At 40.1% G+C, this 16,457-nt stretch overlaps 1 protein-coding gene across 1 annotated transcript in view; it reads right to left on the bottom strand.

Annotated features, from left to right (window-relative positions):
* HSF5 (heat shock transcription factor 5) overlaps nt 1–9,196 on the bottom strand; it is a 1,208,320-nt gene extending 1,199,124 nt beyond the window's left edge. Inside the window, exon 1 of the mRNA XM_085649733.1 lies at nt 8,644–9,196. Coding sequence (XP_085505859.1) covers nt 8,644–9,196 — 553 coding nt within the window. The remainder of the gene's footprint in view (nt 1–8,643) is intronic.
* Between the last annotated feature and the right edge of the window lie 7,261 nt (nt 9,197–16,457).

Raw genomic sequence — 16,457 nt, 5'->3', positions numbered from 1 at the left:
ATTATTGCTGGTATTTTTAATATGACTATCTATGCACGTCTTAAGTGGACCTCATTAGAGATCCAAATTCTTAATAAACATATTGAATTGAATTGAATCACAGCGGTAACATATTTTTGTGGGGTGGGGATTCAACTGGGGAGTGGAGCCAGACACCCCCCCTCTGGGGCCAGCAGTAGCTTCCTGGCAAAGATTTGTAAATGACTGCTTGCTTTTCAGTCATTTATAAATCGAGAGGCGTTCCCCCCATCAGTGCGACAAAGTACTTTACTTCACCGCCCTGGTGGAACATTGGACTGTCTGCATGAATATAAATCATGCCCTAAGTGTTATCTAGATGTTTATCATTACATTGGTTTTTAATAAGAAAAAAATATTTCTATGTTTGTACTTAAAACAAATCCAATTATTTCAGTGAATGTTGAGCTCAGGGACCAGGAAATGTGGGGCACTGGTAATGCCAAAGAGGATTTCCCAGCATGTTTCACAAAATGTTGACCTCTTAGAATGCATCTGTGAAAGTTGTTTATACCATAGAAACAAGCACTGATGAAGCCAATAGGTTTGACTTTTCATCTGTATATGAAGACTTGCACACAGCGGTATTAATGAAGAGGGGGCAGCATACACATAGATCAATGCATGTTTACATTAGTATCAAAGAAGCACAACGTGTTACTAAATATTTGCAATTGCTTGTAATACTCAGATGAGGTAGCACATGAACAGGAGTCCTTGATGCTTGTTTCCCACACATGGCTAATCTTACAAAGCTGTTGCATATGTTCTTTGAGTGAGAACGCATAGGATTCTTCCACAAGTCCTGTTCCTGTTTTTGCTTTAGAGAAGCTTACTTTACTGCTGTCCATATTGTACTTGTATGTTAGTGACTTTTTCTGAGTATTTTTTCCCTGTTCAGAAGCCAAACCTATTAGCAATATTGAAAGGCGTAGGAGTGTAGAGCTAAAAGGGGTGGGGTGAGTTCAGGGTGAAATGGAAATCTTAGAGAACACAAAGGTGCAAACACGATTTGCGCACACAAAACAGACATATCACATCAGCAGCATTTCATATTCTTACCCATTCCTCACACACAGATAGCGACATAGATACAATTTCATCTGCAGTACAAGCTTCCCACACACACCAGGCACAACACATCACACACACACACAAACATGTATTACATAAGCAGCAGCAAACACCTTGCTCTAACACAGAATGAAAAGGGAGTACAAGATGGACATAAGCAAATCATGTGTCTTACACCCACACACACACAATAAACATGGGTGTCTGTACGAGCATTTCCTGAGTGCATGGGTGCCTATATGTGTTGTTTTGTGTGTCTGGATGCTTTGAATTGTCTTGTCTTGCTCTGCCCATGCATATGCCTACACTATCAAAACAAATCTATTGTGACAGCAGAGATGGAAAGGCTCTTGGGAACATCAAGCGACTTACAGTTTGCTATACTGGCCTTCCAAAATTACAATGTACTCCTGACATGTGACTGACTCTTTCCCAGCCAACTAATCTCTCAGAGGTGTGCCTGGTATGTGACTAACTCTACCTCAGCCCTATCTGCCTGCCAGGCATGTGACTAACATTGAACGAGACCTACTAGCTTGCTGGAAGGGGTACTGGGCACAGGTCTGAGTCTACCACAGCTCTACTGATCTTTCACAGGTGAGTTCCCCTGACATTTTACTGGCAGCAAACAACCCTCTACACCTTCCAGAGGTGCATCTTGCATGTGATCCACTGTGGCACAGCCCTGCGACTCGGCCCATCAGTGGACATCACATACAACTGACTTGGACTTGACCTGTAGGCCTGTGAGAGCTGAGAATCTTCCTCAGCCTTACCAGCCTATCATGAATACCCGATGTCTGACAGGCTGTGCTCAGCCCTACCGGTCTTTGAAATGAAGCCTGACACGTGATAGGCTGTGCCCCAGCCCTAGTGACCATTTAAAGGTGGGCCTAACAGATGACCGGTGCTGCCCAGCCCTAGTGGCCTTTCAGAAGTGCACTGACCACCCTAATGCTTGTCACATGCGTGGCCTAGCTCCTGGCTAATTCTGGCCCAGCCCCTCTCTCCTATTAGAGACATGCCTTGCATGTGACTGACTCTACGCAGGGTTTATTGGTCTACACAGAAAAGTATCTGGCATGTGAATTATTCTATCCTTGTCCTTCAGGCTTGGGGAAGAGGGCCACCAAGTGGGTGACTGCACAAAGCCAAGAGGAACAGAAAGTCAATTTCATGCATTTAGACATTTCTGAGAAGCCCCTATTTACAATACACAGTCGTCATTCATGTTGTTTGCAAATAGTTTGCAAACTCAGCAAAACCAAGAACAAGCAATGGCAAAGACAAAGACAAACGGTCTGGTGTTGGACTCCAACCTTTGGGATGCGGCAATTCTTATTTTCTTCCCTCATGGATTTGCAAAACTTTGTTAGGAGAAATATTGAGGCCTTATAAATGTAAAAACAAAAAACATTGGGTAAAGGAGAAAATATCTTTTTGGTCTAAAAAAGCAAACAAGTAGTGCCTAGTACTGGAAGAAACTACTTTGAGTGTGGATGTACACCTAGTGAAATGGCAGGATGCCATAACTCACAGTGAGAGCGGCCAATTGCTGAAGTGGACTAACCTTCCCCAAGGATGCATGCTAGAGTGAGTGAAATAAAAATGTGAATAACACTAAAACAGACTAATGGATGAAGTCTGGCTGAAAACCTAGTCTATAGCTTTATTATATGCATAATTTTAGTAAAATCAAAATGTCTTAGCTAAAAACAATGGAAAAAACTATTGGTTTGGTGTTGGATGTCAGCCTCTTGCCTTTGCTAATGCTTTTTTGTAATATTTTTGTAAATCCCTTTTACAAATGGATAGATAAGGTTTAAAAGATAGACAAATAGAGAAACATGGAAAGAGGGACAGATAGGGAGGGTTGCATAGATAGCTAAATAATGTTCCCTAGCTAGGTAGAAAGATAGCTGGATAACCTGCTAGACAGGTAGATAATTGAAAATAAATAGCAGTTTTAATTAGCATTGTAATATTTGAATGTTTATATGAGCACAACATACAAGAGAATGGAAAGCAACCTAAAAGCCACACAAGCAGGACGTACAGACTAAACTGGTTTTCCATATACAAGTAGTTCTCAATTCAAATATATACCAGCATGACATACAGGAGTCCAAGTGTAAATACACTTGATTGTGTGTGTACTAAAAAGAGTAAACCTTTATAAAGAATAGTTTCAACTGGACACAATCTGGTATGTTGTGTAATAGCAGCAGTCAGATAATCAAAGTCCACTCCAAAAGGAATTTATAACAGTATTAGCAAATCTCCATATGTCCTGAATCACAGTTAAAATCATCCGATTGATGAAGATGATGAACAACTCAATGGACAAATGGCTGAGATGAAAATATCAATAACACTAAATTGTCCCTCTCTGTACAGCATGCGCAAACCCTTTGAAAAGTTTAAAGTAGTCTCTAAAAACCAGTTCAAACTAGGAATATTGCATGAGAGAGGAAACACTAATTAATTATAAGAATACATAATTATATAAATAACAACCTTTGATTTATGGAGTTTGAAAAACATTGAGAAGCAATCTAGAAAATGCAAGTTCAGGGAGTCCTCATCTGTTTGTATACCCATAATTCCAACTCTGGGAAACTTATTCTTGGTGACGTGTGAAACATCATGACACATTTTGCTAGGCAAGGTCGTTACAGACATGATGTCTTTAGTTATACAGCAGGGTTAGACAAATGCCCAGACCTCATTATAAACATTTACAAAAACTTTGAGTCTTTTACAACCAGAAAAAAAGTATTTGTTGGTTGCAGACCCGAAGCCATTTCCTTGGTATGCCCACTTCTTGCCACCTTTACTTGCATAGCAATGTCCTAAGGAATGGGGAAACACACACACACACTTTTTCAATGCTGGTAAAAAATGATCAAGGGTGCTCAGTAGTGGGTGCTGGTGTAAGGGTGGCCAAACCTGTGTAACATTGATTCAATCCAAAGAAAACTACGCACTCTAAGGGCCAAAGTATGAAATTAATTAAATCAGGCTTATGGAAAAATATGACGCCAACCTAATACTATCAGACAAAGCTTTCAAAAATATTGCCACCTGATACAGAAAGATCCGGATATTAGACCAAGAGTAGGCAGGGAGCCTAATATTACATTTCAAAGGGCTATGCCGCTAAAGGACTTCGTGAGGAGGAACCTCAAGATCAAGAAAGATCCCACTTGGCTAGAGAAGACATCGATGGATTTCACCAAATGTAAATGATGTAAAACATGCAAAATTGTTAAAAATGTTAAAACATTCCTAGACAAAGATAGGCAATCTGTGCCAATTGACAAAAGGCTAAATTATGAGCCACAATATTTTGCTTATGTCCCTGAGTGCAAATGGGGACTAAAGTACATTGGCAGTACCATATGTTCATAAAAAAAAGGATCTTATATTGAAGCAAAGGGAGATTTCGAATCGAATATGTAGGATACAGGACCATCATGATAGGATACAGGATTCAGATTTTATACTGGTCTTTATACAGAGGATGTAATAACTAATGTAGGAGGACAAATGAAAGAATTTAGTGGCAATAGTGAAACCAATAAAGTTTCACAAGACCAAAATGCGGTGTTGGTAGCAGATGTAACCTGGGAAGAGGTGGAGATAGCAATATTATCACTAGCTACGGGCAAAGCAGTTGGCCCTGACGGTATTCCGTTGGAACTTTACAGAACTTTTCGTCGGGTATTAAAACCAGAGCTTATGATATTGCTTCTTGATGCCCAACGTGGTATAGCACCGGACTCATGGCGAAAAACCACGATTGTTGTTTTTTAAAAAAAGAGTAAGCCCGAGCTCTCTCCATCCTCGTACAGGCCGATCTCGTTGATCAATTCGGACAGCAAGATTTTCTCTAAAATTATTGCTTTACGATTAGGGGCAGTTATCACTCCCCGTGTTTCCGATGTTCAGCATGGGTTTATCCCAGGGAGGGATACTGCTGACCATGTAAGAAGGGTTATTGCTCTTCTGGATTGGGCTCAGGCAACCGACTCGGCGCTGGTGGTGATCCTGTTGGACGCCGAAAAGGCGTTCGCCAGGGTCTCCTGGCAATATATGTGGGAGGTCATGCATTGGAAGGGTTTCTGTGTGGAGTTCATACAAGCCGTTAAGACTTTATATATATGTCCGGTGGCTACTATACGGATATCAGGGCTAGAATCTGATGTATTTAATATTAGTAGAGGCACAAGGCAGGGGTGCACGTGCTCCCCCCTTTTATTTGCTTTATATATTGATTTATTTTTGAATAAGTTAAATTGTCATACTGGTATCAAACCAATCAGCCTCAGGGGTGTAGAGTATAGAGCACTTGCCAATACCGATGATATAATCGTAGTATCTAGTGATATTGCAACAGATCTTCCTGTAATAAAATTATTAACGGCACAGTTTGGTCACTTTTCGGGGCATAAACTTAATATAGAAAAAACTCAGATACTTTACTCCGGAAAGGATCCCCCGGCGGATGTGGTAGTAATACCTGAGGCAACATATTTGGGAATAATAATTACCCCTAGTGTGGATAAGATCCCTGTTCTGAATATTCTTCCAGTTATTGAGTAGGTAAATGCTACCTTGGAACGTTTGGATCATCTCCATCTATCCCTCCATGGTAGATGCAATGTTTTAAAAATGTTGGTTCTCCCTAAATTCTTATATATATTTAGAACAATTCCTTTAGAGTTCCCTAATTCATGTTTTTTAAAATTGGAGAAGTTGTGTTCTAGATTTTTGTGGGGGTACCGAAGAACAAAAAGGGCGTATAAGAAAATGGTTCTCCCAAGATATCGGGGGGGCTGGGGTATTCCACACTTTAAAATGTATTTTTGGGCTGCCATGATGAAGATCATGGGGCCGTTGGTTGTGGGGAGTAAAGCTCTGATCCCTCCAAGTCATAGGCCATCAATTTACGAATTTGGGCTGGGAAGTGAAGCCAATGGCTGTCTAGTAACTATCGTAGAACCGAGCTATTATAAAAAAACAAGGTTTAAGATTTTGAAGTCAGCCTATAGAGTATGGCTACAAATTAAACGGCTATATCATATTCCAAAATTAAACTTTTATACTCCTTTTAAGGCCTCTGTGCTACTGCCGATAATCTTCCGGGATCATGTTGCATTTAAATGGGGCCTAAAAGGTATATGTTGTTTAGGCGATTTGTTCGACCAAGGGGATTTGTTAGGCTTTTCAGATCTTAGAGAGAAGTTTGGGTTATATAAGCCAGATTTTTTCAAATATTTGCAGATTCAGAGCTTTATGGGGAAATTTGGTGTAAATATGGGCAAACAATTTGGGAAAATCATGCTAATTGAGAAAATGAAGATAAAGATACGGATTGGTCAGTATTATCTACAGTTGGTTGAAGTCCTCCCAGATGATTTGGAGGAACGTAAAATGATATTGGAACGTAATTTTGGTGTGGAGGAACTTAAGATAAGTAAATTGCTGAAGCTCGCTAATAGTGTTTTGATGACAGGAAGATCACACAGTCAGCATTATATGGCCTTGTACGATTTACATTACTCGCCTAGAAAGATTTCTCGGTGGGGTGGAACAGTAGGGGTTAAGTGTAACCGTTGTGGACTATTTGCGGTTGATTCAGTCCATATATTTTTCGCTTGCTCAAGATTGGGGGATTTCTTTGAAGAACTAAACAGATTTTTAAGTATCATATTTGGAACCCCCATAGTGATTACGGGAGACTTAGTGATCATCGGGGAATGCTCGGATTCACTGTGTAATGTAAGAAATGATGCTTCAACCGCACTTTTGTTTATTATGATGGCAGTGGCTTGTGCGTTTATCACTAATGAATGGATCAGTCCCGATCCTCCCACTTTTTTGAATTGGAGAGCTAGACTGTTGGCTATGTATAATTTTGAATCGGAAATTTATAAAACTAATAAAGGGAGAAGGAAGAGAAGATTGGGGGCTCAAATCTGGTCTCCTATCTTGGAATGGATTTCTTAAAGGTTTATGGGGGAACGAAAACAACGGAAATTCAGGGGTTTAATGTTGGTCAGTCAGGGAGGGCTATTAGAGATATAATAATTTGTTATATGCTATTGTTTACTGTTTTTATTCTATGTTTGGATTGTACAATAATCATGCTGAATAATTTGTATGCTTCCTTATGTGCCTGGGAGAAAATGGGGATAAAAACTCAATAACAAAATTTTAAAAAAAGGATCTTATAACATATAAGAGCAGTGCAGAACAAATACGCACCCACATATGACATAGAAACGTTACATGAATGAACATGAAGACAGTTGCAAAATGATTAAATATTATGCCATCAATATGGTACAAAGGAATGAAAGAGGAGGAAATTGCATGCTCAGATTGAAGCAATTGGAATCCAAATACATCATATGGCTACGAACAAGACAACCATATGAACTGAATAAGGATGAAGAGCTTCATTTATATTTATGACCCAGTAAGTAACAACATTAGGGATAACTATTAAAATATCTCCCTTGAAGTAGGAGGATAAACTATTGTTGAATGAACGGGGTGGGTTGGTGCTCTTTCAAATGCAAGCAGGATTTGGGACACTGTCTCATTATTTACAGAGTATATACGGTTCAGCAAACCACAACAAAGACAAAGTTTACCACTGAGGTGACAACTGGCTTCCATTAAAGTGAAATCATAAAGAATGATTTGCTGATGTAAATGATAATATACTATCACAGCAGTTTGTCTGTTTATATATTTTTCTATAATTTCTTTAAAACGTGCTTTTAATTTATGACAATTTTCATTGAATCAGACCTTTACAGCTAAAGAATTTAATTGTGAAGCCACTGAGGCGGTAAATGTGCTGATCAATGACTAGCATGTGCCATTTGAATGATGAATTGATGACTGGCTAGGATCGACTACCAGCAGAATCAAAATACTGTTAAATTACTTATAGAAGTTCTAATCAAATTTAGAATACAACAGCGGAATTATTTTTTATTATTTTCATTTTTATACTATTTTTGGCCTACTTCTCCCAAAATACAGCATAATAAATAGCAGGAGAGCATAAATAGAAATGGAAAACTGACTCTTATCAAACAGTGAAAAAGACATGTTTTCCCCTAAACCTGAAATATATAGCTATAATATATATTTAGAGTGAAGGGCTCAAATGAACCGGTGTCTTTTCTTTTTTAAATGCATTTATTTATTTATAGTTGGGAACTATTTCAACATGGTTTAAATCACTAGTGTTTTAAACAGCACAAGGAATCCGAGACCCAGTCGGTTACATGTGTATGTACTGAAAAGGATTAAAAACAATGTAGAAACAAATGTGTGGCTTTAACACGGCGAGAGATAGGCTGTTTACAAAACAGTGGGGTGTATTGCTAGGAAACGGGGATAGATTTACATTTTTAATTATACTGGCAGAGATGCCCAGCTAGCATTGTAAACAGACTGAAATCCTACAAAATTAGAGATATAGAAATCTTTGGATTATTGCTTCTGTAAGCAAACTTTGGCAGGCCTTACCATGTTTATCACCTTTGCCCATGGAATCCAGGGAGTTGGTTAGTAGTCTCTGAAAGCGATTTGGGGGTCTCGAGTTCACCTCCAGGCCTGCAGCAAGCTTGGCTTTGTTGGCACTTGTCAGCCTCTTCAGGTTGACCAGCATATCAGGGTGATCCTTCCTAAAATGGACATTATGGAAGTGGTGTAGGTGCCCATCGCCTGCTCCCAGATCTCCACCAGGGTGGAGCTGACCTGGATTGCTTCCAACCCCCAGCACAACCTTCCTGAACCCATAAAGGTTTAGCTGGCGGATAAAGCTGGTGAAGTTGGTGGTCTTAAACAGCTCTGTGGCCTCGTCTAGTGGCTTGGAGGGGCAGAGAAGCTCAGATTCAAAAAGCTGCTGATCGATGATGACACCTTCCCCGCGTGAGTCCCATCGGATAGACTGGTATCGAGGGCTGTTCACCAGGCGCCACAACTTTGCAGGGAAATTGTTGGGATTGATTGGTGTAGAAAGAAGTGCATCCTCGATCTCCATGGCATTAACTGTGGGGTTTATAACATGACAAGACATGTGTTGTGGGCGCCTGCTCCTTCAGAAAGCAGGATGGACCGAGAAAGAAATGCCTTAGCTATGCCCAGAGAACACAAATGCGGCAATGGCAGAATTAGTTCTATGCTTCAAAATTATGGCAACTTGTTCTGTGGAGAGAAATGGGAGAAAGTGTCAGAGTATTAATACCTATATTTACAAAGATACTGTAACCTTACGTTTCAGATTACAGTACCCCCAGGTTGACGCTCCTACCTGCTGTTAAACACCTACTCCCAAAGACTTTGGTGGCCTATGACTACTGGCTAGAACACACACTGTACTCAATGATCTTTAAAACCAAAGTGGCCCATATGACAGATGTAAACTCCTGGGGCCCGATTCACAGAACTAACTTAAGACAAAATCCTAAACTTACTACCATTTTGGTATTCACAGAAGGCACTTACTCATTTTGGTATTCACAGAAGTTAGAAGTCCTAATTTTAGGACTCCTAACTGCCTTCTGTGAACACCGAAAGTCTTCAAATTAGGATTTTTCTCAGTTTAGGTGTAGTAAAGTTAGGACTCTTAACTTTAGTACTCCTAAACTGAGAAAAATCCTAACTTTAAGACTTTCGGTATTCACAGAAGGCATTTAGGTGTCCTAAAGTTAGGAGTCCTAACTTTACTACTCTTAAACTGAGAAAAATCCTAACTTTAAGACTTTCGCTATTCACAGAAGGCATTTAGGAGTCCTAAAGTTAGGACTCCTAACTTCTGTGAATAACAAAATGGTAGTAAGTTTAGGATTTTGTCTTAAGTTAGTTCTGTGAATCGGGCCCAGTGGCATTTGCTTTTGGCTATAACACTCTGGCACTTTTAGTTCAGAACTAACAGACCCGCTCTGTGATCTCATACACTTGCTCAATTTAATCACAGACTCACACTCTGACACTAAGCAAAATTTGGCTTTAACACCTATTAACCTCATGGTTAGTCCAATGCAAAATGGACTCCAGAGAATCTTGAGATTTGACATTTCTTCATTTCAGGTTTTCAAACCTTGTGATCTTAAGCTCTGGCACCACCCGATCTACAGTTCTACTACACCTCATTTTTGAGCACAGGTGTCATCTGTTGTAAAATTCTGGCATGCTCGAAGCTTATGCTCTGGCGCACAACAATCTCAAGTTCTGAAAAACTCTAATCTAAAGCACACTTTGATCTCCTATTCTATTGCAACTTGATCCCAAAATATGGCAGCACTTAGTCTCCGCTTCTAACATGCAAACAAATGTAGAATGCATGGGTACCATGCATCAATCTCTGGCCAGGGCCGGCTTTAGGGCGGTGCGACCGGTGCCACTGCACCGGGTGCTGGCTTCCTGGGGGCGCCGTGTTTGAAAGTTAATTATGCTTTTGAAGCACCTGCTGCAGCGTTTCTTTCCCCCGGCAATTACCAGGCCTCACATAAATGTCAAAATAACTCGTGTGATTAATTATCTTCCTGGAGAGAGATCAGCATTTTTTATAGTTGAGGTTTTGACTTAGGTAAAGTTAGTGCAGAGGGTTAATATGCCTGCTGCAAAGAACGTGTTCTAGGTAGATTACAGTATGATGTAAACAGATCAGCAGGTTACTGCTTTCAGAAGAGACATCCTTTTGTAACTTGCAATTTAGAACTTAATGTCCTAATATAGAATAGTGAGCTATTAACTTTCATCCTAGCACTGCATACACACTGCAAAGTATACATTATTAGAACATTGATTAATGTTGCAAAAAGGGTTAATTTGGCTAGGAATCGTTTCTTATTATTAAAGAAAACTCTCAACTATGCTGTTTCTTTTTCGACTATGAGTGTGTGCTTCTCCACACCAAGCACTCTTAAACTATACTGCCTACCAGTATGGATGACATGTGACTCCTACACTTTCAGTCCTTTGGCTTATGTAACATTTCCTATACACTGATTTACACACGTATGATTGATTGTCTCTGTGTAATGTGTGTGTGATGCAAAGTTCTCGGACACCCTACACTGGCATGAGTGGCGCTATATAACTAATTCAATGCATCTGAGAGAGTGTGGTTATGGTGACTTGGTCACTGTTAAAGGGTGCTAGTGAGAGAATCTGTGGTGGATGTGGTCATTGGGGGAGCGCCAACAAACATTGTCGCACAGGGCGCCACCAGCACTAAAGCCGGCCCTGTCTCTGGCACTCCTTTATTTAAAAGTACACTAATTAAGGTCAGACCCTTCTTGATCTTTAGGTCTGACCCAACCTGATCTTAAGTTATAATCCATCTGATCTCATGGTTTGGCAAACTGGCGTTATGATGCACATCCCTCTCAAAACTGAACATGTCCCAATCTCAAATTATAAAACATCCTGTTAATCTCTTCCACAATGCAGTCTCAGGCAAACTGCACCCTCATATCTCAAAACGAGGAACTTTACATAGCAAGTTAAGAAATTAACTAACCTCAGCGCCTACCTTATTTTGACATAAAATTGACATCCCCTAAACTCGAGATCTGATACACTCTGCAGTCCAGTTTGGGGCCTCCTGATCTCAACTTCTGGTAACCCGAAGATAAAGTGCAACAACCCAGCAGATGTCAAGTTATGATGACACATCTTAATTTAAAATGCTGATACCAAGCGATCTGCAAGTATGGCACCTTCTAAATCTATGACTTCAGGGTCTGGGACCTCTAATCACACACTCTTAAAAAACACACGATGTAATGACACTCCATGCTCTGAAGTACTAAACAGTCTTCTCGGGTGCACTGGAATTTCTTTTTTTTCAGGGCCTTATACTATTAATCAGACCTATACTGATCCTTGTCTAGGACAATGAAAGACCCTACGAATAGCCTCTGCATCCCCGATTTCAATAACAACCCATATTTCCAAGCACTCTGCATTCGGATGACACTCCTCTTCACCCCGTGTTCTTGCAGGACTGCCGTACACTCGCTCACCTTGCGACACTTCTATTTCCTCTATATCTTCTTGTTACGGCCTCCTGGGTCCCTCCCACCGCTCGATAGAACCGTTACTGCGCATTCAGGAACCACCGTCGACGTTCAAATTCTAAACTCCAACCAATCGGTCTTCGAACATAGAAACGTGCATAAAACGGCAACGCCGCCGCGCGATAACAATTGGGCGGGGCTGCATGTCTGACAGGTAGCCCGCTCTCGCGCTGGAGGAAGCATGTAATGAATGCATTGCGTCTCTTCGGTTGTCACTGGGCTGAATGAAGAAGTGCAGCGTAGGGTGTGTTTCGTGCCCTCAGGCGGTTTGGTCCAAACTCGTGGATAGTGGGCAGAGGAAGACCCTTCAACCGTGGGAAACAGGTACGAAGCAGCGTGGGACGTGACCTGCATGCACAGAGGAGAGGTAGAGCGTTTAGACGCGTATTATTTCGCGTCTTGACCTCTTAACGCTCTCTGTGTTCTTGTCCTCCTTTTTGATAGAACCTAACAGTTTAGGTTTAATTAAGTTTACTGATACCTATTGGGTGTTGTGCGCATATGTGGCCTTCATTTGTCAGAAGAAGATCTGGGCCTACTTGGGACTGTAAATGACACCACTAGCGTCCAAAATAAATATCCCACACTGGTGCATGCCAGTATTTTGTAAAACATTGCGTGTTAGTACTTGAAGGCTCATATTGTGATACATTTCGCGTTATAAACATTTGAAGGTGAATAATATTGACAAAGACTAACACAATTTTTAGTCTTTATCCACGGTTGCGAAAGTCCATCGATTGGCATAGTTTTCACTCGCATGCTATTGCCTCTAATTAGTTGGCTTTCTTTGCCCATCTCGTGTTTGCCCCTCCTCTTTCTTGAACATTGACCTATAAGTTTGGATAATGCTTACACATGCTTAGTTTCCCTGGCTGATGAAGAGCTGATCCTTCGCATAAGCACCTTTTTAGGTCTCGCCTGACCCAGCACATGCGTTGGTCTGGCGAGACTTATTGAGAGGGCTCCAAAAAGTGCTACCAGGCCAGCCTAGAGCTACAGTGCATGTGCGTGGGCGCGTGCACCGCGCTTTACCGCGATTATTTTCACTTTAGCTGCCGCTTTGATGTTTGAGCGTGATCGCAATCACTTTCGCGGCCGCAGGGCCGCTTGGCATAGCCAATAGGTCTCGCTTTTGGGACCTTATAAGTATTTAGTTATGCACTTATAAGGTCCCAAAGGCGAGACCTATTGGCTATGCCAATGCTTGTTGAGAATTGCCACCAGAGCACGTAAGACTATGGCTGATCCCTGAGTTTTTACCCGATTGACTATCTCTGTGTAATTGCTAGCTGATATAATGTTTTATTAACAGCAAATTATTTATTCATTACCAATGAAGTTCTTTTTTAATTTGTCATAAAAACTTATCAAATGTTATAGTTATATTATTACAAAAGTTTGATTATTGTGTACTGTCATCCTCCATTTTGCTACTTATTTTTTGTTATGATTTTGTGCTTTTATGGGTATTAAGTTACCCGAATAAAGTTTATGAACTGAACATTGTCTCTTTACCATCCACTTAAATAGATTAATTGTCTTTCCACTGTTCACTTTAGTGAACTACTTTTGTTGGTTTGATTCAGTGCTTTAAATGGAAAAAAATAAGTCCCGGTACTCACCATATTGAGAAGTGGACTATGGGGGTGCATGGGGGCAGGGCTACGGGCAGTACTAAGGGACCCGGCCAGGGGCACACATTTAATTTGATTGAGATGTAATTGGTGTGCTGATGTGCATAATTATACTAAGCATTTCTGGTATATTTTGAGGATTCCTTTCCCCATATATGTACAAAAGGATACATTTAACATTAAATGGACTTCTCATGGTGCAACACCTAAATCACATATGACTTTCACAAGATATTTTCCTTAACATTTTTTGGAAATGTTTGACTATGGTTAACCCTCTTTGTCTCATTGCCACCTAGCAGACATCTCCCAGCCCCTCCTTGATGGCACAGCCTTGCCACAAAACTCCTGACCTGCTGTAAAGTCTGATCCCCTTTCTTGAGGTGGGTGAAAGCTTCCACCAGGATGCCTGGCTCAGTTCCAGGTCCTCTTGCACACTCAAGCCAAAAATGAACGGAACTTTGATGGTGCATCTGCCTGCCAACCAAACTCTAATCTCATGTGAAAAGAATAAAGACAAAATAGTTTCCTTTAGTGTAATACTGGAGAGAAAGAAAGATATAGCCTCCTAGAGGCTGAATTGCACAATGTGAAAACAGAAAATCTGGGATCAATCCCATCTTCCCCAGATGACCAAATTGTGTGATCGTAGATAAATATTTTATCTTACTAACCTCCTTTTTCTTCATTCGCACAAATTATAGCATATTCAAATTCACGAGTTCAGGATGTCTCTTGTACAATCACATCTTGTTATTGATTTAATACACTATAATGCTGCTCCATTCATGAAAAGAAAATTGTAATATATATATATATATATATATATATATATATATATATATATATATATATATATATATGTTCCCACAGCGATTCAAATAACATGCGCTCTCAGTAATCAGAAAACTCCAAATCCAATGTCAACAGGGATGTTTAATTCTCACAACGCGTTTCAGCTCGTTGCAAAGCCTAGAGCTTTGCAACGAGCTGAAACGCGTTGTGAGAATTTCCCTCTCCTTCGGCTTCCTTCAACTATCTTTTCAACTGTTGTTTTTCCCATTCCCTCTGTCTCCCTCTCATTCCACATGCCTCCTCTGTCTCATTTACTCTCCCTCGCTGCTGTCCTAAGTCTATAGAATAGATACAAGAAGAGAGTTTCCCAGGTTTTACCAAAAGGGACCGGGTACGTAAAGTATTCAAGATTAAAAAACTTCCCTTTTGGGTTTATTCAAAAAACTCCTATGATAAAATCATACACAATGTATACTGAACCAAAGATAAGAGGTCTAGAGAATATAGCACTCAAGAACCCCGGTAGACGAGACGCTACGCGTTCCAACAAGGAACTGGTTTCTGCTTGAATGAATAAAGGCAGTAGAATTTCCGGTATCGTGGGAAGTAACTAGAACGAACCGAACGTCTTTACAACAAATGAGAAGGTTAAGCACTAAATAAACACACATTTGTGTTTTTATGGGTCTATGAATTGTGTACCGTTCGTTATGAATGAATATGTACAACATTGATGAGAAATTTTGGAAGAAATAAGTGCAATACGAGGGATGAAGTGAATTGACATCCCATTCTGGTCATTAAAGGATAAGGACCACTAAATTCCATCCTGTTATTGATTGTACTTGATAGTGAGAGCTGTTTTTAAAGTGTTGGTCCTGAAGAAGGTGTTACGTATTACACATCACACCGAAACGCGTCGACAAGAGGACACAATTTTATTTGTAATTTTAATTTTATATTTTATTTTCATTTTTATTCAGTTCTTCTCATTTTCAATGTCTCATTTCATGTTTGATCTGAAGATATGCAATCATTGATAAGAACTGTTAATATGAATTATTGTGAGTAATTATAACGGTTGTGTTTTTATACGAATGCTGTTCATACAGATGTTTATTGCAATGTACAAAAAAGTTTTGGATACAATACTGTAAACAATTTGAGATATAGGTATTTTTAATAAAATAACAATATACCCTACCTTCGTGGTGCTATATTCTCTAAACCTCTTATCTTTGGTACAGTATAGATTGTGTATGATTTTATCTTGAGTTTTTTTAATAAACCCAAAAGGGAAGTTTTTTAATCTTGAATACTAAGTCTATATAATGCCTTTACTCTCCCCTCTCTTGTTCTCCATCTCTGTTTCCCTAATTTTCTCGTTTCATTTATTTATTGCGTTTGCCGCCTACTCTCCGTCTTCCATGTGGGCTCTTTTTTGCCAGCAAGTTAGCTCCCACTTACAGTTGCTGTGAATGAGTGTGGCAATTCCCGAGACCATAAGCTCTTTGCAGCCTGCGCCAGGGGAGAGTAGCACAGCCCCTTCAACGGCCCCCACCTCTGGTGGTCAACTTCACATTAGTACTTCCTATGACGTAATGTTCACATAGCCGTGAGAAGTTAATCATTTGGGGGGGATGGTGGGAGGGTGGATTGGGTTGCAGACTGCTTTGTGGGTGATTTTTTTCTGTATTACTTTCTTTTAATTCGGACATCAAATCTCTTTAAAAGGAATAGTTCTGAATCTTTCATGAGCTTTTTTGGTAATACTATATTTGTGTACCAGTCCCTCAGACCCGGCAGAGTAAGCATTGACTGC

This window comes from Triturus cristatus, chromosome 3_2 (assembly GCF_964204655.1).
Source record: "Triturus cristatus chromosome 3_2, aTriCri1.1, whole genome shotgun sequence".
Lineage (NCBI taxonomy): Eukaryota > Metazoa > Chordata > Amphibia > Caudata > Salamandridae > Triturus > Triturus cristatus.
The sequence above is the reverse complement of the archived record's forward strand: the minus strand, read 5'-3'. Positions and strand labels throughout refer to the sequence as shown.